This window comes from Anas acuta, chromosome 10, assembly GCF_963932015.1.
Source record: "Anas acuta chromosome 10, bAnaAcu1.1, whole genome shotgun sequence".
NCBI classification, from domain to species: Eukaryota; Metazoa; Chordata; class Aves; order Anseriformes; family Anatidae; genus Anas; species Anas acuta.
This window is the reverse complement of record NC_088988.1, coordinates 13,048,504-13,071,783: the sequence shown is the minus strand read 5'-3', so window position 1 is coordinate 13,071,783 and position 23,280 is coordinate 13,048,504. Positions and strand designations below refer to the sequence as shown.

The window sequence follows — 23,280 nt, the reverse complement described above, 5'->3', positions numbered from 1 at the left end:
ATAGATCCAGGGGTGATTTTTGTATTTGTCTCCTCTCCCCCGCCCAATGCTAGGCTCCGAAAGAAAGGGAAAAGAGACTGCAGAGACTGTATCCTAGGATGCTTTAGGGTTTTTTCTTGGCTTTAGGGTAGGGATGAGAGCATCTTTGATTTCATGGTTATTTTGGAGGAATCTCCTTCACCCCAGAGATGCAATGGAGAGGGAAGGATGTCCTGGTAGGCAGTGTATGGTTCGGCACCCGGAGGGACAGTGTGATGTGGACACAGGAGGGTATTCGTGTGCTGTCAGGAACTGAAAAGTCTGCCTGACTCTCTTGCCTTTCAATTTGAAATCAACTGGTTCTAGGAACAACAACAAAAAAATCTAAACCCAACCTATCTTCTGTGACCAAACAGCTGATGTTATCTTTGACTGCTGCTACGTGAAATCACCCAGTTAGGGGTGCGGGTTATCCAAACGACTCCACTGTGAGCATCACAAAAACCATTAAAACAATTCACGGGGCTTCTGCGTGATCTGTGCATCATATTTCTTTGGGATATGGTGCTTTCTTCTCAGAAGTAAAACTCTGATGGCTTTCCTTAGCTGTGGCCCAGTAACCCCGACTAGGTTTTTTTTCCCCGTTTCCTCCCAAAGTCACATTTGAGTGCGGGATTGATTGATGCGTGAGCCAGCTGAATGCTGCTAAATTGATTTCCTGCACAGAGACAGCGGATCCGACATCTTAGCGTGGCCACCCCTCAGTGCTGGTGGTGCTACCAGCCATTTGGAGGGAATAGTTTCTGGTCCTCCCCATCCAGGCTGCTGCTTTAAGGAAGCCCTAGGTAAGGGAAGCCGAGCCACGCTGGGGAAGCTTCCCCTGCAACGCTGGGAGCTGAAAATGAAATCTGTAAAAGGCGAGTGTAAGCTGTGCTGATCTGTACTGCGTGCTTCTGCAGCTGGGAGTAGCTTCTGCAGCACGATACGTGGCTGGAAAACAACAGAGAAACCTCTGTTTGTGAAATAACATCTTAGAGCTGCTGCTGCCGGCTCCAGATCCACCGTGCTCCCGAGCTCCCTGTCCCAAAGAGCTGGCTGTCTCTCCAGGTAATGCCCTTTACCTGTTCAAAGTGTGCCTGGAAAGCAGAAGCTGTGTGTGTCTCCTGTGCTCATGGCACCGTACAGCTGGCAGGTTGTGTGAGCTGGAGGTAAGGAGGTGGAAAAATGACCCAAAACCAGGGGAGAGCGGCGAGGTGAGCACGGCTGCAGGGACACCGTGAGGCAGGGATGCTCAGAAATGCCTGGGTTAGATTAATCCAGGCATTAATCCTCCCCCTAAATGGACTTTACTTGTGATCGGGGGTTTTCCTTTAAAAGCATCGATGTTTTTGGTCCTGTTTTTTCCACTCAGAGACTCCCGATGCAGGGATCCAGGAGTTCTGTGCGGCATTTCTTGGGTTACCAGCACGGAGAGTTTGCTCCTTGCAGTGGTTTGTGAAATCGCTCCTAGGATCAAGTTTGCTGGTTTCCAAGCCAAAACGCCCTGTTCTCGAGCAGCCTCTGTGCCAGTGCAGCTCTGCCTTATGCCAGGTGCCCAGTCACAAGCCTGAGTCACTGGGCACCTTCTGAAAACCTGACACCGGCAAGTGGAGCTGCTCCCAAACCAGAAAGTGCACCGTTAATTCAGAGCCTGTTTTTCCTCCCTCTAAAATACTCTGCACCATTTTCCCTGGTACGTTGTGTCCAGCCAATACCCCCGCAGTGTGGTTTTAATTAAGGCAGAAATGGAAAATAGTGGCTTGCTTGGGTTTCGGGGTGATGCTGCAGACAGGTAATGGTAGCGAGCAGCCAAAGGCTCTCCTGAGAGCATCTCGTGCCTCAGGAGATCCCAACATGGACATCCCAAATCGGGATTTTTGTGGCAGAGTGCTTCCAAACAGAGGACGTGCCTTCAGCAGGCAGACTCCTAGAGCTGGGAGATGCAGTGTGAGTGCAGCAGGGCTGTCGCTCGGGGTTTTAGGAGAAAATTCAGAGTTAGGGAGTGCCACCAGCAGCTGGAGGCTGGAGGGAGCTGTGCTGGCACGGCGGGTTAACCCCACAGAAGCGACACTGTTTGGTAAAACCCTTCTTCAGGCTCGTGCGTTTTGCCTACTAGCAAATGCATTCCTGATTTCTTCAGTGCTTCTAATTTTTTTTTTTTTTCCTTGAGCTGGGGGTGGTCCGTTTCTCGATGTTTCTCTGGCTTTCTGCACTGTAATGATGGCACCATCACCTGACTGCTGGAATATACTGGCCTGACTTTAATCATCGGGTGACTGGCTCTTAGCATGGCTTCATCTCTGCTGTTTTACATCCCCTCTCGTAATTGCACGGTCGCTCGCAGCATTGTTTTTCTATTGGCGACAAGGGAAGGCACACGTTGGGGCTCTGCGTAACCTTGCACTTCTCGTTTGGTGCTTAAAGTGTGCGGGCAGAAGTGGTACGCGGCGAATAAAATCCTCTTTATTGCTCAGCAGCGTGGTTTTACCCCTCGTGCCCCATCGTTTGCAATGAGGAGGCTTTTACATACATACATTTATATATATTTAATGGGCGAGGATGGCACGGAGGAAGACGCAGCCAGGCTGAGCGTGTATTAATAACAGGGCTGCGCCTGCCGTGCTGACAGTTTCATGGGGGTACCCGTGCATACAATTAAGCGACCTCTTCAGAGCTACGGAGACGACCACCGTTTAATGTAAATACTATCTTCAGCTTTTAACTGCTGAATAACCGGGGCCGGCAAAACAATGGGGAATCAGAGCCCCCCGCGACAACGTCGGCACCGATTAATATGCGGCGAGATGATGAGCCGGTGCAAGGAGTTTCAGCAGCTCTGCGGGGCTAAAATGGCAGAGGCATTGCTGATGCTGTATCACATCAAACCGGCGTTTCTTCCAGCCTCATGGTATGTGCAAATTCATGCAGCTCGGCGAAGGGAATAGCTTCACAACTGGTGCTACCGGCTGTGGCCGCGCTGCTGCATCACAATGCAGCAAATGCATTTTCCACATTAACCAGACATGACAGCTGAGCCGATTATTAACCATGCAATATGTCGGAAGTCATCAAAAATTCACATCAGAGTAATTGCAGCGGCTCGGGGAAAGGGAAAAAAAAAAAAAATCGTGCTCTCTCCTCTCGCCTGCACGCCGCCTCACCCCCTCCCGGTCCCTACATGGTACAGTCCGTTAACAATAAAATATCCTCTGTAACCTATAAACTGGTACTCCCATCAGGTTCTGGTTTCAGGCTGATGCTTTCCCTAGAATTTGAATAAAACACACCGCTGGAAGAAAAAAAAAAGCCATAGCTGCTTTGCGGGCAGCGGTGTTCAGCCAGGGAGAGCAGCTGCCTTCTTATTGTCTTGCAGGACTCTTCGCTGTCTCGGCCATTTCAGGACTTGCAGGTTTTTCTGTTTTGTTTTTTTTCCTTTTTTTTTCTTATTTTTTTAAAGATGGGAAAACTCGAGCATTAATACAGAGAGGTACAGCCGTGTGAGCCCGAGTACCAGGCAGTCGAAGCGTGGCGCTTAGAGGCAGCGTTAGCAGGTTGGTAACTCCGCAGCACTGAGATCTACAGGTAGGAACAGCTCTTCCCAAACCTCTGAAACCAAGGGGAAAAGCTTGCTCCGGCACGAGCTCTCCTCCAGGTGTCTTTTACCGTGCTTTTTCTTTGTGCTGTTGCGAGGGGCAGGTGAGCGCTGAAAAGAGCAGGTGGGGACCTGGGGGGGAAATTGTCCTTTGGTGGCAAAAAGGGCACCCCGAGCTCGGTGCCGGTACCTTGCGGTGCTCTCCTGCTCGGGAGCAGCTGCTGGGTGGGGCAGCCCAGCCTCTGCTCGGGTCTCGCCTTGCAGAAATCCTCCTCAACGCTGCCGATCTCGCTGTCAATGCGAGGAGAAATGCACTAGCCTAACTTTCTGAATGTCTTTATCCCTGTTTTTTTTTTTCTTCCCTAGGCTGTGAAACGTCTACGGAAGGGTTTTTAGCAAAAGATAAGGACACTGCCTTATGGTGTGATTGGCTTAGTTTTCATTGTGGTGCAGAGATGTCGGTCTACTCCTTCCTCTGGTCCTGCAGATGCACTTGTGATTTATTTAAAGACATGCTGAACTTTCCTTAATTTTATTTGGAAGTAAGGATTTTGGATGTGTGATGAATATGGAAATAGGAACAGTCTGTCGGGAAAGATTTCCACTTACCAGAGTAACCGAGGTGCCTAGATTTGCATTTTTTTCCCAGTTTCTTGAATAAGAGGGTGAAGTAGATTTGCCTACTCAACTCCAGTCTGCAGCCTGGACCCCACCTCTCTTTCAAGTGACGAGGATGTGATCAGAAAGGGGTTAAGGCAGTGGAACGGTAGGAAAGAGCAGCGATCGGGGGCTGAACGTGGATATAGGTGTGGTGGCCACGACTGGCAGGGTGGGTGGCAGCTGAATTCGTGCTCTCAGCCCCACGCACTCGGGCTCTGTGCGACCTGCAGGCTCTGCTCGGGGGCAGAAGCGTGGGGTGGGTCGCTTCTTTCTCTTGCTCTCTGAGTTGTTTTTTTTTATCCATACGGGGAGGAGAAGTGGGTTCATGAGATGTGTCAGGCTGGGACAGCACAGAGCATCCCTGCCCGGGTGGGAAGGTGCCACCGTGCCACCTCCTGCGCCCTCCTTTTGTTCGCTGAGCTGTCGGCAAGGGGAAGCGGCGGCAGCGCTTGGCCAAAAAGTTGCCTTTTTAACCCAGCTTACCTGTGCTGGAGGTCTTCCCGCAGAAGCTGCTTAGCACAAAATCGCTTCCTCAGGTGCAGCACAATGAGATGTGTGGCTCGCGGGGGTAAAGAGATGGAGGGAGCGTCTCCAGCGACCCGCCTGGGAGCTGCCTCGCTGAGCCCTGCGCTTGGTGGGGGTGCAAATTATTTTCCTTTGTCTGAAGTGGGTGGGAGACGGAGTTCATCCCGGCTCCGTAAATGAACGTATGGAAAATGACCGAGCCACGGTAATTAATAATTAGCTGTAGGTCCCTTACAGCGGGCTTCTCCCTGCTATCTGCTGGCAGCAGCTGGAGTTGGCATTTCATTTACATGGGAGTCCGAAAGCTTGCGTGCCTCGTTAATGCACGGCGCAGACGAAGGCACGCGCTGCTGGAGGGTTCCTCAGCCAGGGTGGAGTACAGCCGGGGGGGGGGAGATGGAAACCTTTTGTCTCCCCTGCATCCTCGGCACACCGCTCCCGTGCCCCGCGTCGGAAAAGTTGAAACCTCGGGCTGGCAGCACAATAGGGAAAAAAGGCAGAAAAGGAAAAAAAAAAAATAATAATGTTTATTGTACCGTGCCATTTGGTGCAGCAGAGACTTCCAGTAAATGCTTTTCTCCCTGGGCTTGAGAGTGGCTGAGCATTATAAATACAAATGGTGTGATTGCAGCAGGTACATTCCGGACTTCTGCTTTTTTTTTTATTTTAATGATCAGTGATTAATAATTCATGGACAATTTAAATAATTAACTTTGGGAAATGTAGCAGTAATGTAGTGAGAAAACACCGTTTTTAAGGACCACATGCGTGCTTAGGGATTTAAAGATATCACACGCGAGCTGCTCCGGCTGCTTGCTTTCACTGTCAGTGGGATCTTTCTGCTGCTATGCTGGAGGTGCCTACCGGCTGAACAAAACAGCTGTGATTTAGTTAAAAAATACTGAGGCAGAAGGGGCTAACAGATTCGGGCTTGTTTTTCTTGCTCAGGTGGATGATTTGGGGAAATCATGTGTTATTTAAGAGGAGTGAACTTTGCATTTCCTCACTTCCTTGTGATTCCGGTGTACTTAAACCCCCCAAAAAGGCGTTTTTTCTTAACAGTGCAGTGTATGCCTCTCCCTTTTTCAGTGCTAGCCGGCCCCCGTCAGCGAAATAAAGTAGATTTAACTTTTTGAAAGGCTTGCTTTGCCCGTGTGGGTTTCTCAGGGAGACGTCAGATAGCCGCACGATGGGGAAATCCCGCGGTGGAAGCGCCGCGCCGGGCAGAGCCACCTGTGCCGGGGCACATCCCCGGGGTCCCCGCTCCCCTCGGCTCTGGGGCTCGTGGTGCCGGGGGGGCAGCTGCCCACATCGTTGGTGCTTGGCGTGCAGGCGGATGGAGACTGAAAGCTTGGGGCTTGGCTTTCCTCCACCGCCGCGGCGAGCCGAGCAGCGCCCGCGAGGAGCGCTGGGGAGGCGGCGCGCAGGCTTTGCCCTGCCGCGGGATGGGAGCACGGCAGGAGAAATCCTACAGCCCCGCTCCGTCTGGGAGCTGGAAGAGGATCAGGCTCAGAGCGCTGCCAGGCTCACCACTCACATCCAGAGAAGGTAAAAAGAACAGTTTTTTCATTACCTTTTTTTTTTTTTTTCATACAGTTTTACATTAACTCAAAAGCATTTAACTATTTTTTTTTTTTACACGTCTGAGATTGTGAAAGAAGAGATGTGCAAATAATGATGTGCTTCATTTCCAAAAGGAGCCTGACAACTCCCCTGCTTCTCAGAAGGGCGAGCTTGCATGCTCCAAACCAGACCAGCAAAAGGATGAGGTGCTCAGTGGGGATGGGGGAGGCTGAGGGATTGCGTTTAGATTTGGAGAAGTGGGTTAGAGGAGGCTGGGTGTTAATAATTAGCAGATTTGCTTAATAACTTCTCCTCCTTGCTGGTTGCTCCGTAAGAAATGTGCCACTCGGGGCTGGGAAATGCTTCATCAGCTGGTAGGGAAGGCAGCTCGGCTTTCAGACACGAACATATCCCGAGAAATGAATTTTCTGCCGCCGGGCTGAGCGGGTTATTGTATCTGCCTCCGTGCTGATGCGAACGTTGTGCAATTAGTCCGGTGACAGCCACCGCAAGCTCGTCGCTGTGCCTCCTTTATGCCTTTTTCTTTTCAAACTACTCCCTTATTAGCTGCTGTTTGCTATGGTACTCGCAGGGAAAGCCTATCCTCCTGCGGCAGGGCTGGACACTCCTCTTCCCTCGGCTTTCTGAATTTTCCGTGCGGTGCCGGTGGATTCCCAGGGGCCGGTTTCTCGGTGTGCTCCATCTCGGGAGGCTCCCCAGCAGCTCTCGGTACAGTAAATCGAGGTGTGGTCTGCCAGGGCAGCCCTGTCTCTCCTCCCTGAGATGCAAGGAGGTGACACGGGCAGAAATTGAACATCCAGGATTTCTTCGCCGCTCTTCTTTTTGAGCATCCTCCTCTTAGAGGGAGAGGAAGGCGCAGCGACTTCCCGAGAAAGCGTGGAGGAACCTCGATGCTAAAATGGCAGCGAAAGAAATAAGAAAATGGCGTCATCAGTGAAATTAGTTCTGATGGCTTGATTTGAAGGATGCCTCTGCCTGATGCGAGGCTGTTTTCAGTGAGAGGTACTGCATTACAGGCTTGGTTATGGCTGTACGATGGAGCTTTAAAATCATTTAAATTGGTATTTATTTTCACAGTATTACACAAAGCATGATACCAGGAAGGCGGGTAGGGTAACTTCATCCAGTGGGTGATCAGAAATTAGCACGCTGTAAATATTTTTAATTGTAAGGTTGTATTATTGAGCTCAAGCCCTTTGGCAGTAACTCATGGTTTATTTCAAATAGAGTTCAGGAAACAGCTAAACCCTGAGTTTTGTTCCAACCATGACTTTCGTTGCACGTCTGTGATTTGTGTAGGACTGGAGAAGAGCATTGGTATTTTTGTTTGTATTTTTTAATCAGGATGCTAATACGAGTGCCTTTATGGCACCAGGGAGGAACTGGAGCTGCTCATCATGGCACAGAGCAAGGCTCCACACCAAGGTCATCCCTCTGCAATTAAACACCTCCAGAAAAACAAATGGCCGTGCATTTGGGAACTTGATGAACAAGCTCAGATTCCAGACTGCCAAAAACTGGTCGGCCCCATGGCTTCTGGGGTGTGGTTTGCTTGCTCTGTGCAGATGTTGTCGCTGATGGTGAAATAGCAGGGACCACGTCGGGCTTCTGGTGGGCAGCTGGTCCTGCTGCTCTGCTCTCACTGAAGAAGTTGTATTGCAAGCAGGGCAACGTTTAATTGTCTTTGTGGCATTGGGTTCCTCCATATCCGTTAAAACTAATGGAAACGCTGTCTGAGGTGCCGTCAGGTGTGATGTGCGGGTGTTAGCCAGCTGAGCAAGCTGCTTCTGGTGGCTCCTGTGTAGCATTTCCTCCTGCTGTACGCCGTGGGTGAGGGTCTGCCCACCTTCCTTCTCTAGCTCTGACGTTTTCTTTCCCATTGCTTCTCTTCCTCCTGTTCCTTGCATGATCTCTCCGCACGTTAGGGTTATTTAAGACTTTCAAGTTGGTTGTATGTGTCATACCTATTGCACAGATTTCCTTGGCATTTCTAACGGTGGTGGGACCTGGGATCCTTGCTAAGCAGCTCCCAGTCGCATCGCAGGGAGATGGAAAATGAGTAATGCCTGGGGAGGGAGAGAGGAGCCGCCAGAGAAGGTAGCGCTGCTCCTTACGCTATTTTTGTGTTGCATTAACAATTGCTGCCAAAATGATCTGTGCGGTGGAGGTTGGTAATTGTACTTGAAAGAGAATCTCGCTCTGAGCACCTTTGTTCTAAAATTTTAGGTTAAAAAAGGTGTTATATAAGCTTTATGCCATTAACGCGTTTGTGACTTTGAGAAGTCCCTGTTGAAACCACTTCTAACAGCGTTCCCCTGCGCTCTGTGCATCCCAGCGTGACATGGCAAAGATTTCCACAGCCTGAGAATGGAAGACTGGTGTGTGTAACTGACATTGTTTCGGATCCTCTCTGATGAAGGAGAAAGACACAACACATAAATATTTGCTAAATTTGTAATAATTAGATACTCTGTACAAGTAACATATATATTACAGTGGTTGATATATTCGGTTTTCTACAACCAAGTGTTGCACTTCACACAATTTTATCATTATTTTTGGGATTGGGATTTTTAAATTTTGCAAACTTCTCTGATGTACCTTGTAAAATCCTAAAATGCGTAGGAATGTAGCAATTAACTCCTTGCATAACAAGAAAATTAAGTCACTTGTAAATACAACAGTAAGTGCCTGGCACCATATTCCAGCGGGGAACATGAGCAGTAGCATTGCCTCAATACACCCCGCACGATAAAGCTATCTGCCTCTGTATTTCCCAGAAAATGATATTATTTGCACAAATACACGTCAGAGGACTGAGGCTGGCTGTGGGCTTTGCTGGTGCCACTTGATGCTGGGAAGGTTTGGTGTTACCAGGTGGTTTGGCGCTAGCCCTCCCGTGCCTGCCAGGTGGCCTCCTGGCTGGAGCAGGACCTAAGGGGCCTTTGTATTTCTTCCCTCAAAGACTGGAAACCGAAGGAGCATGCTTCCAGTCTTCATTTGCCAGGTTCAAACGGCCCCAGCAAGAGTCAAAGAGCACACGCCATCTGCCCCTGCTTCTGCTGATGTGTGATTTCACGAGGAGTGGCTCTTGCGGCAGTTGGAGTTTCTCCTGTCACGGCTAGGAGTGATATTTATCCACCACCACAAAACCCAAGGTTCCTGGATATGGTCTGAAGATTACTGTGAAAACTGCTTGAGTTTCGCAGATCAACTGGCCTAAAAACAGTAAAATAATACCAAAAAAATGGCATTCAACACTGTGCATTGCATCGAGGCCATGCTGGCGGTGGGTCAGGCCCTTACTAAGGGCTCGTATCCAGGCCAGGATCACTGCCGTGCGTCTTCCACCCTGCACAGGGGGTGTCGAGGAAGCCTTGCAGGTAAATGGCGATGCTCCTGCTCCTTCTTCTGCGAGGCGCTGTGCCTGCTGAGCACCCCGCTGCAATGGTGCAGGCACCGACACTCGCTGCCGCAGGAGGGAGGTCCGCACTGCCGCGGCTCTGCCGGGAAGGACGGCGGCATTGCGGCTTTGCAACGTTTGATTTTGCTGGAGCAGAAAGTCAGCTGCTTTGGAAGTGCAGCGATCTGTAAAATCACTGCTAGTCGTGCGGTGGAGCAGAGCCCGGGCTGCGGTTTGTGTATTTTCGTGACTCACCGCCGTTGAAATGCTGTCTGCTCGCAGGGCAGGGAGGAGCTCTCCCACCTTTGCTTTTGCATGAATTGAATGGGAGTGCTGCCTACGAGCATGGAGCACAGTCACTGCGTGCTGGTGGACGTGCTTTGAGACAACCTCTGAAGGTGGGTAGCAGAGCAGCAAATCCTCTCCAAGCCCAATATTTGGCTGAATTTAGTGTTAGTTATCAGTCTGCATATTTTCCCCTCTTAAGTTCCTTTGGAAGCCTCTGATGCAACAACTGGCTCTCGAGACTCAGCAAACTATAAATCCGTCTGGTTTTCCCTGCTTTTTCTCCTGTTTAGTCTACAGTGTATTAATTTTTTAGGAAACACTGGAGAATTTCTTACTCTAAATATGGTAGTAAGGCACTTCTGAACCACTCATTACAGTTTGACAAGCTCGGCTGTCTTAGGCCAGGCAGACTTCTCACGTTACTAGATCCAGGAACTGCAGGCTCGTGGGGAAGCCAGGCGTGACCTTTACCATTTGTCCTTTCCACATTAGATGGGGAAAAGGCACGTTTCCTCATACTGAGCAGTTGAGACCATGCTGTTGTGCTTTTCAACAAGGGTTTTCCTTCCTCAGGCTCATCCTATCTCTGGAAGGTGTAGATTTTTTACAATCTGGATTGAAGGCATTAATATGGGGTGAGCCCACTCAGACCTTCCTTTTCAGCGTACATTTGTGTACGCTGATTTGTTCCTTATCCTATTTTTCCTTCCAGAGAGAAACATGGCTGGCAGGGCTGTGCCAGCACGCACCACCTCTGCGAGTGTGCTCAGATGTGTAGGATTGTGTTAAGCAAATCTTTTCAAAATAACAATTAAAAAAAATTTGCTGGTAGGGATAACTATATCAGGTGCTTCGTCTGGAGCTACTGTTCCCACTACTGAAGAGTGATTTTTGTTAATGGTGTAGTCGTCATCCCTGCTGGCCTTTTGAAGGATTCACTGGATCTACCGGAAATCCAGCACTTGAAAATATTTTAATCAAAGAGCAATTGACTTGAAATGGCCCAGATTGTTCGTTTCATTTTCTCCTTTCTTCCCCTGCCAGTGAAAAATAAGCATCGCTGTCAACATCCAAGGCCTCAGTATACTATTTGGCAACATTTGCCTACTCTTGACAGCTTGAATACCAAGATCAAGTATTAAAAGTATGGCCTGGCTGATGGAAGTAATTAAGAGACTTCTATCAGCCAGGAGAGAGTTTACTAACCTCATTTACTGCAGTAAATGGAAGAGACTTTCAATCTCCTGTCAAAAAGAGACCGTCAGTGCATGCGTGCCCTTTCGTACTGATAATGACTTAGTTACTCAAACTCTTTCTTGCTGGAATTCAGGCCAGAGTAAGGCCGGTTCCTGTCACACCAGCAGCGCCTGCCCGCCATGAGGGATGGCAGCAGAGAGCGGGGACATGGCACGGCCTGCCTGGGGCCTGCCCTGCGCTGCTGGGGCACCTCTGAGCACATCCTCCTGGATAAGATTCTTGAAAATTGTGTGTGTGTGTGGTGGAGAACACCATCTTCTGGCAATGTCCTCTCCCGTCATGGTGGTGAAGGCCTGGCGGACCAAGTGAAATGGTCGTGCTTTGCCTCCGTTCTCACCCAAACCTTCCTTACCCCTCAAGTTTCAAACCAAGCTTAAGGTGAGTAACCTCAGAGATGAAACTCTGAAAATGCATGTGTCATACGCACTTCGGCTGTGGCTCTTTTTGTTGTGAAAAGCACCTGCTAATACCCTTTTAGAGGCCCACCCCGTTGCCCCATTTTCCCTGTGGTTGCACTGGGGTGGCCAGGAGCCAAGGTGAGCCTCCACACAGATCTCTGCACGCCGTGCTCGTAGCCTCTCCATCGCAGGTTCCTGCACGTACCTGGCAGAGCTCAGCAGCAGGCAGGCATCTCTTCTGAAGGGCTACAAGCCAGAGCTGGAAGTGGGGTGGAGTAGATGGGATTAAGGGCTGTGGGGAGCAAGGTGCAGGGAGTGAGGCATCACGGATGGCTGGGGAGGTCGGGCCAAGTGTTGTAGGAGCAGAGGACTCGGATTTGGTACCAAGCAGGGCTGGATTGTAGCTGGCAGGGAGAAATTCAGGAGATAAAACGGGAATTCAAGGGGTAAGAGAACCAAAAGGAGCTGTAACGTGCTGGGGAAGGATGCTGAGGGTCGGCAGAAATGCAAGATCAAGCAATGGGACTCGCTGGAAAATGGGAACCCGAAGGTGGGAGAGTGGGTGTATTTCCAGGCCCGTGTCCCCATTTGGCAAATATCTTCCTGTCAGATACTGTACAAATCGCACTTGGGAAACAGCAGCGAGTGTTGCGGAGAACCTGTGATGGAAGAGAGACAAGCTGCTTCCCTTCCAAGCGAGGGGCGGGAGGAGAGCGTGGGTGTCCCACGGGAGCACAGGAAAATCAAATGCCGCTAGTCACACACTGAAGCAGGACAGCATGATGTGACTGTAGGGCTATGTGAGCTTTTTTTTCCGAAACCTGCCTTGGGGAAATAAGACACGGTTTCATTTTCAAGCAAAATCCAGGCTGTTTTGGGATCCCTGCCATGGCAGAACTTGTGTGGGGAGCCCCAAGGTGAGGATATCACCTCTGAGGTTTTAGCGATGCTCCCGTTAGCTATTCCTATCCCTGCCATCTGCCGCTGTGAAATAGCCCTTTGTCTCCTAACAATATCTGTTCTCCTTCTGCTTCTCTCTTCGGATACCAAATCCGAAGCAACGTGTCGCTGCTCCTTGTACAATCGGTGGCATCTCCCCCGAGAGGGCAGCTCCTGCGATATGGGTTATGTCCTCCCCTGGACCCGCCATGCCCGCTGACTGCTGTGCCTCCGTATCCTCGTTACAGTCTGCAGGCGGTGGTGGCAAAGTCAAACCTTCCCTCTGGGACTGCAGGAAGCTTTTAGGGCAGGCACAGCTCGGTGAGCACAACCCGGCGCTGTTCAAGGCTCAGCCCCATAGATAATGCAAATCCTTAACGCTGTTACACGGCCTGGGATTTTCGTGGGGCCCAAATTCTCCAGCATGAAGCCTAAATCTTCCATCTTTCTGCCCACCCTTGTTCCAGAGAGCTCTGCTTTAGCTTGTAGCAGGTGGACACTGGTGTGGGTTTATTATATAGGTAAGTGGAAGCTAAATGGGCAGTGACCAAAGCATGCTGCACCACTAGGTGGCAATGCAATAAGCCGGGGAATAAATGCTGGGAGAGCAGCCCTACAATCTTTATTTTAAGGTATGAATTTTGGCTACCAGAGCCCAGAGTGACAACTGCAGGAACTGCTCTTTGGCCTAGGCAGCAGCAGGCTCGTTAATGGTAGCAGGAACCCCAGCGTCGGTTGCTGAAGCTCCCTCTCCTGAGCTGTAATAATTAGGCTGTAATTAACTGCGGGAGCAATTGTGCTACAGTCACATTCAGCACAAAGCATCAAACCAACATTTTTAAGATGGGCCTTCTGTTAGTGAGCCAATATAGATATATGAGACGTGTGAAGATTTTCATTTGCTAAAAGAGTTGGTTTTGAGATGGAAAAAGACAATTACCAGCCCCTGATTGGCGTTCAGTGTCATCTAATCCCTTAAATGGTCCTAGTGAACTCCAGGAGTGGGGAGGTTTCATTACGAGCGATACTCAGGCTGGATTTACGGTCTCTAAGGGAAGTTCTAGCACACTTATATCACACTGTGGTTTACCATCACTGCTGGGTATGTTTCTAGGCAGGTACCCAAGCTGTCTTCTCTTCCCTTTGGTCACCTTTCACGCAGCAAATAGCATTTCACCCTGTGTATTGCAAAATAATTGTTGACCTCTTCCTTTCTTTCTCTGTGAGGTCTATCTCAGGGCTTTCAGGAGCCCAGCACTTGCAGAGGGAGCAGGGAGGAGGGTACCCAGCACGTCTGCAAGCTGCAGTGCCCGGCACAACATGCTAGCACCTTCCATCGCATCCACGTAGCTGCAGGTCTGCGTCCCTGAGGCGGTGGGGGGCTTTTGCATGTAAAATTAGCAGCGTTGTTAAAGGATACGGCAAGCGGTGCTGGGCTCTGCTGCATCAGTTCCCTGCTGTCAGACGTGCAGGTATGTCTTTTGTTCGTAAGCTGGTGTGTGCTTTCGAGGTGTGCTCGTTAAGCGTAACTCCAGGGAATTCTTCTTCAACCCACTTTGGGAATGGGAGGAAAGGAGAGGAGGAGGAAAGGAAGACTTGCTGCGCTTTTGCAGACCTTCCAACCTTGCAGCCAAGGACAAACCTTAAGAAGGCACATCGCCATCCCTCCCCACCTCTCCCGCAAGAAGCCCAGACTGGGTCTTGGCCCCGTTAGGTGCCTGCGGCAGCTGCGGGAGTGTTCGGTCCCCAGACACGTGCAAGGAGCTGCATTTAGCTTCCCTTCTCCAGATTGTAACTGCTCTTTCTCTGCGGGCATTGTCTAAAAATAAAGTGGGACGTGGATGAAGAAATGAAGACTATGCTGTGTGCCAGTAGCCCCTTTTCCCATATATAATTCAGGGGCTTTCTCTGGGGGAGCTGCGTCGCTTGTCTGTCCCAGGGGGCTGCAGTTCTGTCTACCTGCCGCACAGAAAGGGGTCACGTTCCTATTTCAGCTGAAGGGGGTCGGAGGATGTCCTATAACCACGTACTGCTTGTTCTGTGAGTTTGAGAAGGGAAGGTTGCCATGCCCTTGGTTTCACCCACGGGTGCTGGGTAACAGGAAGGCAGACAGCACACCTACGTTGTCTGCCAATTTGCCTCATTTCTGAGAAACCACAAACCTTCCTCGCCTCTCAGACCGAAGCAGCAATCTGATATGTGGTGTTGTGTGCAATACAGCTGCAGGGCTGTTTCTCATACCTACCATAACTGTATTTTCCCAAGGGTCCAAACCCTCATGGCAGTGTCCTGCTGCAGGACCCGTGCTCCCCTGGAGAGCTGCAGCTTGAGCTAGGGTGTAAGGATCAATAGCGATATTGGCAGATCGTTGGGGCAGGAAGCATTGATTTGCAGCAAGATGTAGCAAATGAAGAGCATGAAAGCCTCCTAAATCCTGACGAATTCAGTCCCGCACTGCTACGGTTGTATATCCTCGTTGTAAAAGCATAAAGCACAGCACATTGAGTTCCCACTCCCTTGAGCTGTCAGTGGCCTCTTTAATTTTAGGTCTGTGCAACGAGCATGCAGACTCGAGGTATTAGCACTTGGAGCTGATAATGTTATTGATGATTACTTCAGAGGGAAACAAAAGGGTTTTTTTGTTGATGTTTTGGAGAATGACTAAATTGAAGTCTGGGGGGTCAAATCAACTGGGTTTGTTTAATCGGTGTTTTAACAATAAATATGTAAAATAAAGGTGTTCATGTTGGGTTGTAATAAATGTTTCCCATTTGTTCCCTGTGTACGTTGCAGCAGCTTACTCCACAGGTATTCATTAAATGCAGGATATCATGTCTTTGCTAGTATTGGTCACAAAAGTAACGTTTAGGATAAGGAACTGCAGCTCATTTGAATTGGTTCACATACACCAGACCTGTTTTGAGATTTATTGAGATGCTAAAAATATAACTCTAAATTTTTTAACGGCTCCAGCTGTGTGTAAGGAAGGACTATGCAGTAAACTTCTCCTCTGTGCTTTCCAACTGTTTAGTTACTTTCATCCTTTTTCAACTGATTATTTTTGAAGCTTTTTCACAGTTCCTATCGGGCCCACAAGAGCTCCACTCCTGCCTGAAGCTGCCAAGTCAAAACCTTTTTTTCTTTTTTTTTTTTAACATACTCAAGTCCAACAATCTTATCTGTGCTTATCGCTCCTACCAGCTTTCATCCTAGCTCCCTCAAATAGAGAGCAAGAGGAAGCAGTTGCTGGGACACAGAGATAAAAAAGAATAGAAGCAGGATATTTCACCAGGATTTAATGCATATTAAAACAGGGGATTAATGCGTTTTCATTTTCACACTGCTCTGTACGGGCATCTTGCTGTACCTCTGGTGAAGTGAAGTGACCTTTAAACTTCTCTGGAATGGACTGGGGAGAGCTGCCAGCACTTCGTGGAGTTGAAAGAGCTGAGTAGTACAATACGTATCTGATGGTAGCGCGAGGTGGCTTTTAGACTGAGGCTCTGTTTCTCCTTTTCTGCAGGGATTCCTGAAGAATGAAAAAGATAATGCCTTGCTGTCAGCCATTGAAGAGTCCAGGAAAAGGGTAAGTTGGAAGCAAATACCTTTTTATAAACAAATCAAACCACACACAAAAAAAAAAAAAAAAAAAAAAAAAAAAACACACAAAAGGGGAGGGAGGTGGTTGGATCTTGAGGAATTATTTATAAATTAGACATTTAATAAACCTTGTGGAATTTAAGAGGGCTATCTACAGAATATAGAATAGTCAGATGTCAAAATAGCTGCTTAGGAATTCCAGAAATAATTTTGTTGCATTTCAGCTGCAGTATTAGGTAGGGTCTGGAAGCTCACGGTGTTAAAGCCGAGTTTGAACAAAGCAGCTGCTTGTAAGGCACAGCAGCCTCTAACCCTCTCTCTACGAGTGCCGTCTTTTCTAGAGGTGATAGCGCTAGGATAATGTCATTTTTTTTTGCTCTGAGAAGTACCTTGTGCCTTGACCTGCTGTACAGTGGTGATGCTCTGTGGATTTGTGGCGGCTGTTTCCCCAGGTTACAGGAGTTGAAGCGTGGTGCTCTCCTCATGACTACGTTCAGACCCACGCAGCAGCAGTACTGCAAGGTGTAATTCTTGTCTGTAGGACAGCCAGAACACGATGCTGCTTACACCATCCACAGCAAAACTCACGTATATTAAAAACAGTTTTTGAAGCAGTGCAAAAAAATTGCTCCAGTAAGAAAGTAAGAGTTGTCACTTAGGCTCAGAGAAAGGGTTAGGGTTTGAGCCCAGTTTTCTGTCCTCAGAGGGGACCAATGCCTAGGCAGTCTGTGAGGGAAAAAGATCGAGCCTTGCCCCATTCATCTCTGCACCTCAGACAAATAGTTGTTGTATGATTTTCTGAGCTGATGTGAAATTCATCATCTTGTGGTCCTGAGTCTATTAAGGCTTTTGGTATGTCATATTTGGGGGCAATGATTTCCACAGCTGAATTATGCAGTGTGGAAAAACGCTTCCTGTTTGTCGTGAAGCTGCTGCTTCGAAATGTCACTGCGTGCTTCCAGTGCTTATGTTAGGATCGTTTCCCTACATGTCTGCTCGGGGCACCAGGTTTAGAACTGAGCCTGTGTTTATTTCAAATGATAAGGAATGGTACTTAAGCATTATTAAATTATTTTAATTACATATAATTAAGCTGTAATTATTGAAGCATATTTAAACCCCCATTGAAGTGATTATAGTGAAAGTAAGAAGACCTACATTCCATCATGAAAATATAAAATGATTTTATATTATAAGGCAAGAAACAAAAATCATATGCTCTAGTTGCACGTGTGCACCATAATTAAATGTTTGTCAAATGTCACTGCCTTTTACCCATTTGCTTATACTAGGGAATGTTTAATTGACAATACCCTAAAAGCAGCCCATAAGAGATTAAATCTTATTCAGGCAGCCAAAACACGTAGTTATGTACACTGCAGCTCAAAGTGACTTGAAAGAGAGAGCGAGCGAGAGGGTTGGGAAAGATAAAGTAGCAGTGTGTGGCTTCTTCTCCAGAATCAGTGGAAATAAGAGCATTTTCTGTCCCAGTGTACTCAAGGCTGCTGGCTAGCATCACTCCAGCAATAAAAGGAACAGCAGAGAAGCATCTTCGATATCCTAGTGCTCGTTGCCAAAATAAGGAGTGTTGAGCAGAGCTCTTCCCCTCCATGCATTTCTCCATCAGATCCGGAGCTGCTGTAGCACATCAGCCATTTTAAAGGGTGTTTCTTTTCAGGATGTGATTCTGTGTGATTTACTGTACTTGTTTTCCAGATGAGAGAGGCTTTCTGGTTCTTTGGCACCCATTGATCTTCCTTAATAATTTTGATTGTTCTTACATCATATTTCCTATTTAAAAGGAAAAACATACTGATAAAGACCTGAAAATGAAATATGGGCTATAAACAGACATCTCTATTAACAATGCAGTGCATCAAACCTTTATCACCTCCTGGGAGGCAAAGAGCTGTTTGCCAGTAGAGAAACAGGGCTCGGCAAACCACGCACATCAATGGAGATCTGGATATCATGTGCACGCAGCTGGGTGGCCAACTGCTAAATTAACAAAAGGTTTGGGCTGAGGGAGGTGGGCAGAGGGCAAGGAGCCCTCAACTTCCACGCTCGTTGTCTTAGCCCTGTAACAGGGTCAGAGCTTGGCACGTGCTGCTGCCCCCTCTGCTCTTTCTGCAGTGCTGTAAACCAGGACTGCTGCTGGTACACGTTAGGTCTGTGCTCCAGTGGGGTGAAGTGGGTAGTTCAGATCCAGGCGTCTTACACAGGAGTTGCAGCTGTTGCTGCTGAGGGAAATGGAAGAGCTGAAGAAAATCCTGAAGTCATGAGCAATTGTGGGTAGCATCTCAGCCTGCCCGTTTCCAGCCTGCTGGGCTTTCTGTGTGTCAGCACCACAGAAAAGACAAAGATCTGATGATTTGGTAGCTGGGTACACAAGAGCTACGTTCATTCATGCACACCTATTTTCTGAATCCCTTCATTCCTAACAGGGGGCCTGATAATATCCAGCAAATCATTAGCTCTTGAGGGCTGCCCGGGTTGATTTAGCTAGGTGCTATTTTAAGCTGATCTGTTCATAGCAGAGCGGGTTAGTGGTTGCATGCTGTTTGGTGTTTCTGTCTATTGCTTCGCTCTTCTTCCTCAACAGACTTTTGCTATGGCTGAGGAGTATCACCGAGAATCGATGCTGGTGGAGTGGGAACAGGTGAAACAAAGGATTCTTCACACCTTGCTGGCATCCGGGGAAGATGCTCTCGATTTCACCCAGGAAAACGAGGTAACTGCCTTCCTGAACACTGCGTGGTCACACGCAGCTGGCACTGATGCTGCTGAAGCCACCTCTGGATTATTTCATAGCTACAACCGTTGAAAATAAGTGGTGTTAAAGCTCTATTTAACTTAAAAATGGTTGCAACTAGTAGAATGCGTTGCCTAGCAAAGTATCAAACCTTCGTTTTTATTGACTGATAGGCGCAGGCAGCGGAGCTCCTGTTGCTGAAGCTGTTTTTTGTGCCAGTTGGAAGCTCAGTCCCTCTAGTGCATAGGAGATCGATACACCCAGCAGACAGAAAACACGTCGGGGTGAACTTCTCCTTCAGGGAAGCTTTGCAGAACTAATGAGACCAGACAGCTTCTCAGGTATAGCTGTTCTCCCAAACAGGTCTTGCAATGTCTCTTCCCCTTATCACTGTTTACTAGGCAGGATTTATGGCTTTTCGTAGGAGGGTGTGGAAGTCTCTTGGGTTTCTTGGCAACACCAGATGAATATTCAAAATAAAAACCAAAGAGAGAGTATACTTTCCTTTTTCCTTGCTCTCTCACTGTTGTGCCTCTAAGGCCTCTTGCACTCAGCAATTCAAGGTTAATCCAGTGGTGACCAGATCCTTTGGGCAAGACAGCCCCTGTTTGACATGAAAAGGTATTGACTAGTAACTCAGAACATTACATGTATCATGTTACAATTTAAAACTTCATTTTTTCTTAAAATGCTGCAGTGCCATGAGCAGAGCACGGCACGGCTACGTGCAGGGTTGTGGGAGCTCCATCCCTGTGAGCCAGAGGCGTCAGACATCAGCTGGGATCCCTGGAGCATGAAGTTGCATCGCAGCCCCAGCATACTGCTCCATCAAAAACTAACCTTGAGAGGAGAGGCAGTAGGGGAAGAGCATTGCTGTGCTTTCAGGCCAGAAGACAGGCCCAGTTTTTTTTATAGCAATCTTCCCCATGCAATTCCCCTTTTTATATATATATTTTTTTTTCATTGGGGTGACTTATAGAACTGCAAACTGCATTAAAAGGGGAAAAAAAAAGCTCTTGGTGTTAATGGGGTATGACCTGTATAGGGATTTGGAAATAATTAAAGCTGTTAATGAAATGTCCCTTTCTGATTACTGTTCTTTTAAATATAGGTTAATCCCAGTTAGCATACATCCCTTTATAGAAGCTATTTTCCCTAGAACGTATTTTACTGATACTTCACTGTGACTTTTCAGAAGGCTGTCCAGTGTGCCACTATTAGAGATGTTAAATAATGCAGGCTGAATTCATTTCAAGCTAGGAACAGCTCTCCCATTACTTCAGGAGGCGAGTCTGCAGACTTGGCAGCTGTTCTAATAGCTTCTACCATCTTTGATTTGTGTGAGTTACTGGTGTGGGGTTTGCCTTCCAAAGCGTGGATACTGGCTGCTGGGAGAAGCAATATAATAACCTCCTCTGAAAAGCCCAAACCCCCTTTTCTGCTGTTTCAGTATCAAAATGGACACTAACCCCAGCCCGTGGCACTTGAGATGCCAAGCATCAAATTGGTGGGAGGGGGGAAAAATCCTTTAATAGTTTCCATGAATGAGTTTAAAGACTCAGTGTACACCATCGCCCGGTAATACTCCACTCTCCCTTTCAAAGCACTCGTGGTATCGGTATGTCATTTCAAGAGCATTTAAAATCCTTGATATATTCCAGTCTTAGCCTCGAGAAGTCAAAGGTCTGAGAGGTTTGAAGTGCATCTACTGTGTTAAAAGCCTGTTATCTAACCTCCCCACAGCAGGTTGTTCTTCTAAAGCCTTGTTCCAGTCAAATAAGTTTTTTGTGTGTGTGACACAAACAGACACAGCCTGTGGAATATAGTAGAGGTTTAATTGATATCCTCTGGAGATGGAGAATCAACTGAAAAGGCACAGATCCAAACACAGCAGGGGGCCGGTCTGCCTGCGAGCCAATTCTCAAGCTTTGGGCAAGCTAATTTGGGCAGAGTGAAATACCAACACATTATTCATGAAAATAAGACCAATTAACAGGCAAAGCTCATGATTCAAAGAAGCTAGCGCAGGACTTGCCATTAGTGGTTTCTCCTCTGCCTTGTCCTCCAGCCTGGGCTTTTTCCCCGTAAGGGAAAAACCGAACTAAAAAAGGAGGGTGCTGCTTGGGAGGAGGGAAGAAAGCCTGGCTTTTGTTTTCAGGATATCAAACACCTATGTTACATTCTCAAGGCGTTTGTTCTGAGTCTTGTTCTGCTAGGTTCTGAGGCATTTCTTTTGTCCTTTTATTCCTTTTTTTTTCCTTCCACCCCCTCCCCAAGCTCTTCCCCTCCTGCTGTCGAGCAGCCTGCTCCCGCAGTGCCTGAGAGACGCCGTCACTCTTGCTTTCTCCTCTGCCCTCCGTGTCATGATTTCACATCCCCTAAATCCCAAGGAGCTCAGGATCCTCTCCTCTCCCCCGCTGCACCACGATGGGTTTTGATGGTGTCTCTCCAGCTCGGTCTCCTGCGTAGTTATGCGCTGCATCTAGTGGCCAAACCATTTGGAGAGCTGACAAAATGTCTGCCCAGCCTTCTGCTGAGGAATGTGCATATGCATATGAGGGCGATGAATAATGCAGCTTTCTGGGCGTGCAGTTGGGTGCACAAGCGAGGCTGAATGCTTGGCTGAGTACAAATGAAGGACTCCTTTGAAAAGCGGCAGCGTTCAGCTAAATGAATTTAAAGATAAAACTGCGCTGGTGGCGCGGTCTAATTGCAGTTTTTGCAAATGGATAATGTTCAAAATAAATAGCGCGGCTCTGAGGAATCTTTTGGAAAGACCTCAATTCAGGGCAGGGAGAAGCAAACGTGATTGATCGAAACAGCACGAGCTGCGTGAGCAACCACAGAGCAGAGAGGCAGAGATGTGTGTGTTTGTACTTCTGCAGTCCTTGGTGCATTACCAACTTTTCCTTTTTAGCATGTGCTGCTCCAGTTATGCTCCAGGAGCTGACCTAAAACAGAATTCTTCTCGTACGCACCTAGCTGCTGTTTTCAGCACATCCTTCATCATCTTTTCCTCGCTTGAAAAGTTGGGAAGTTCTGACTTGCTGCAAAAGGATATCCTCCCCCAGCCCCAAATTTCCTCCTGAGCAGTGGCAGATGCCTCTGCTGGCTATGGAGGGTTTGCCTGCACACCTATCCGTGTCTGCAGCTGAGGGTAAGGACTGGAAACGGCCTTCCCCATGCTGACTCACTGCTGTAGTTTCCCTTTTGAAATTTCCTTTTAGCCCGACCATGAGATACTTCAATGAGCTAGGTCCTTTATTTATTTATTTATTTATTACTATTTACATTTAATAATTCAAAGATGGAGCCAGAATGCGAACATGAGATGGAAAAAAAATAGGAAATGCTCTAGCTCCCGTGGCTCTTGCTGTAGGAAAGAAAAGCATAAGAAAAGCAAGACAAATTCTGGTATTTCTGATTTATTATTTTTTTTTTCTCACTGGAAAGCCAAGCTGGTTGAGGGCATTTAAAGAATTTACCTGCAATGTGTCAGGTCTCAGCTGTGGCAAATTGTTAATAAGTGATCCTCAAAGTGTAATGGATAGGGGAAAATTAAAACTGGAGAAAGGAGAGTAGCAAAAAAAACTAAATATTCGTTCTTTGGTTTCAGACGTGCACTTTTGAATTCAGATCCTTACCTGTGGGTTTTAACCTGTCAGTCCTACGCTGCTTTCTGGAAAGGCAGCCACAGAGATGCTGCTCTTTGGTGCTGCGGTACAACAGCAGGAGAAAAAGGAACTGGATTCACAAAATAAAGCCCCAGTCCTTGTATTTCTGGTGTTTGAGCGCTGGTTGAAAAGTGACACCGAGTCACAATGTACCCTTCTTGCTTTAGAAGATGAAACCTCATCAGTAATTAATGACAGCGTCCATAATTTAGTGTTACTTTAAATAACTCTGCAATTTATCTAGCACAGCAGAGGGGAAGGCTGCAAAGCGCTATTTCTGCCATCACGTCTGTTTCCCAGGAAACCTGCTTTAACGGCTTCTTTGTTCTTTAGAACAAAGAATTTGTCGTTTTTAGGTGGGTTTAAAGGAATTTGTGTCAGATGATTTGGCACTGAAAGAAAAATGCAAATACTTCTGAATATCAGTATCCATTAGGAGTGACTCTGAGCAATATTTTTGGGGTAAGTTCAGTTGCAAAAAGAAAGTGGGTTTTGGTGAGGTATTTTGTTTGTGCTGCCTAAGGTCTAAATGAATCTTGATTTTACTGTCGGGTTGAACATAATTTAAATTGCATTATTACTGAGCAATG

General features: G+C 47.7%; 1 protein-coding gene across 3 annotated transcripts in view; it reads left to right on the top strand.

The window, feature by feature from the left end:
• Nucleotides 1–23,280, top strand: part of NUP93 (nucleoporin 93) — a 76,849-nt gene that overhangs the window by 29,893 nt on the left and 23,676 nt on the right. The window contains exons 1-3 of one of the 3 annotated variants that reach the window (XM_068693061.1): nucleotides 6,320–6,343; nucleotides 16,188–16,250; nucleotides 18,867–18,995. In XM_068693061.1, coding sequence (XP_068549162.1) covers nucleotides 18,876–18,995 — 120 coding nt within the window. In that variant the 5' untranslated portion in view covers nucleotides 6,320–6,343; nucleotides 16,188–16,250; nucleotides 18,867–18,875. Of the gene's footprint in view, nucleotides 1–6,319; nucleotides 6,344–10,117; nucleotides 10,181–16,187; nucleotides 16,251–18,866; nucleotides 18,996–23,280 lie in introns of those variants that run through there. The other 2 variants (XM_068693059.1, XM_068693058.1) reach the window with 2 other exon arrangements.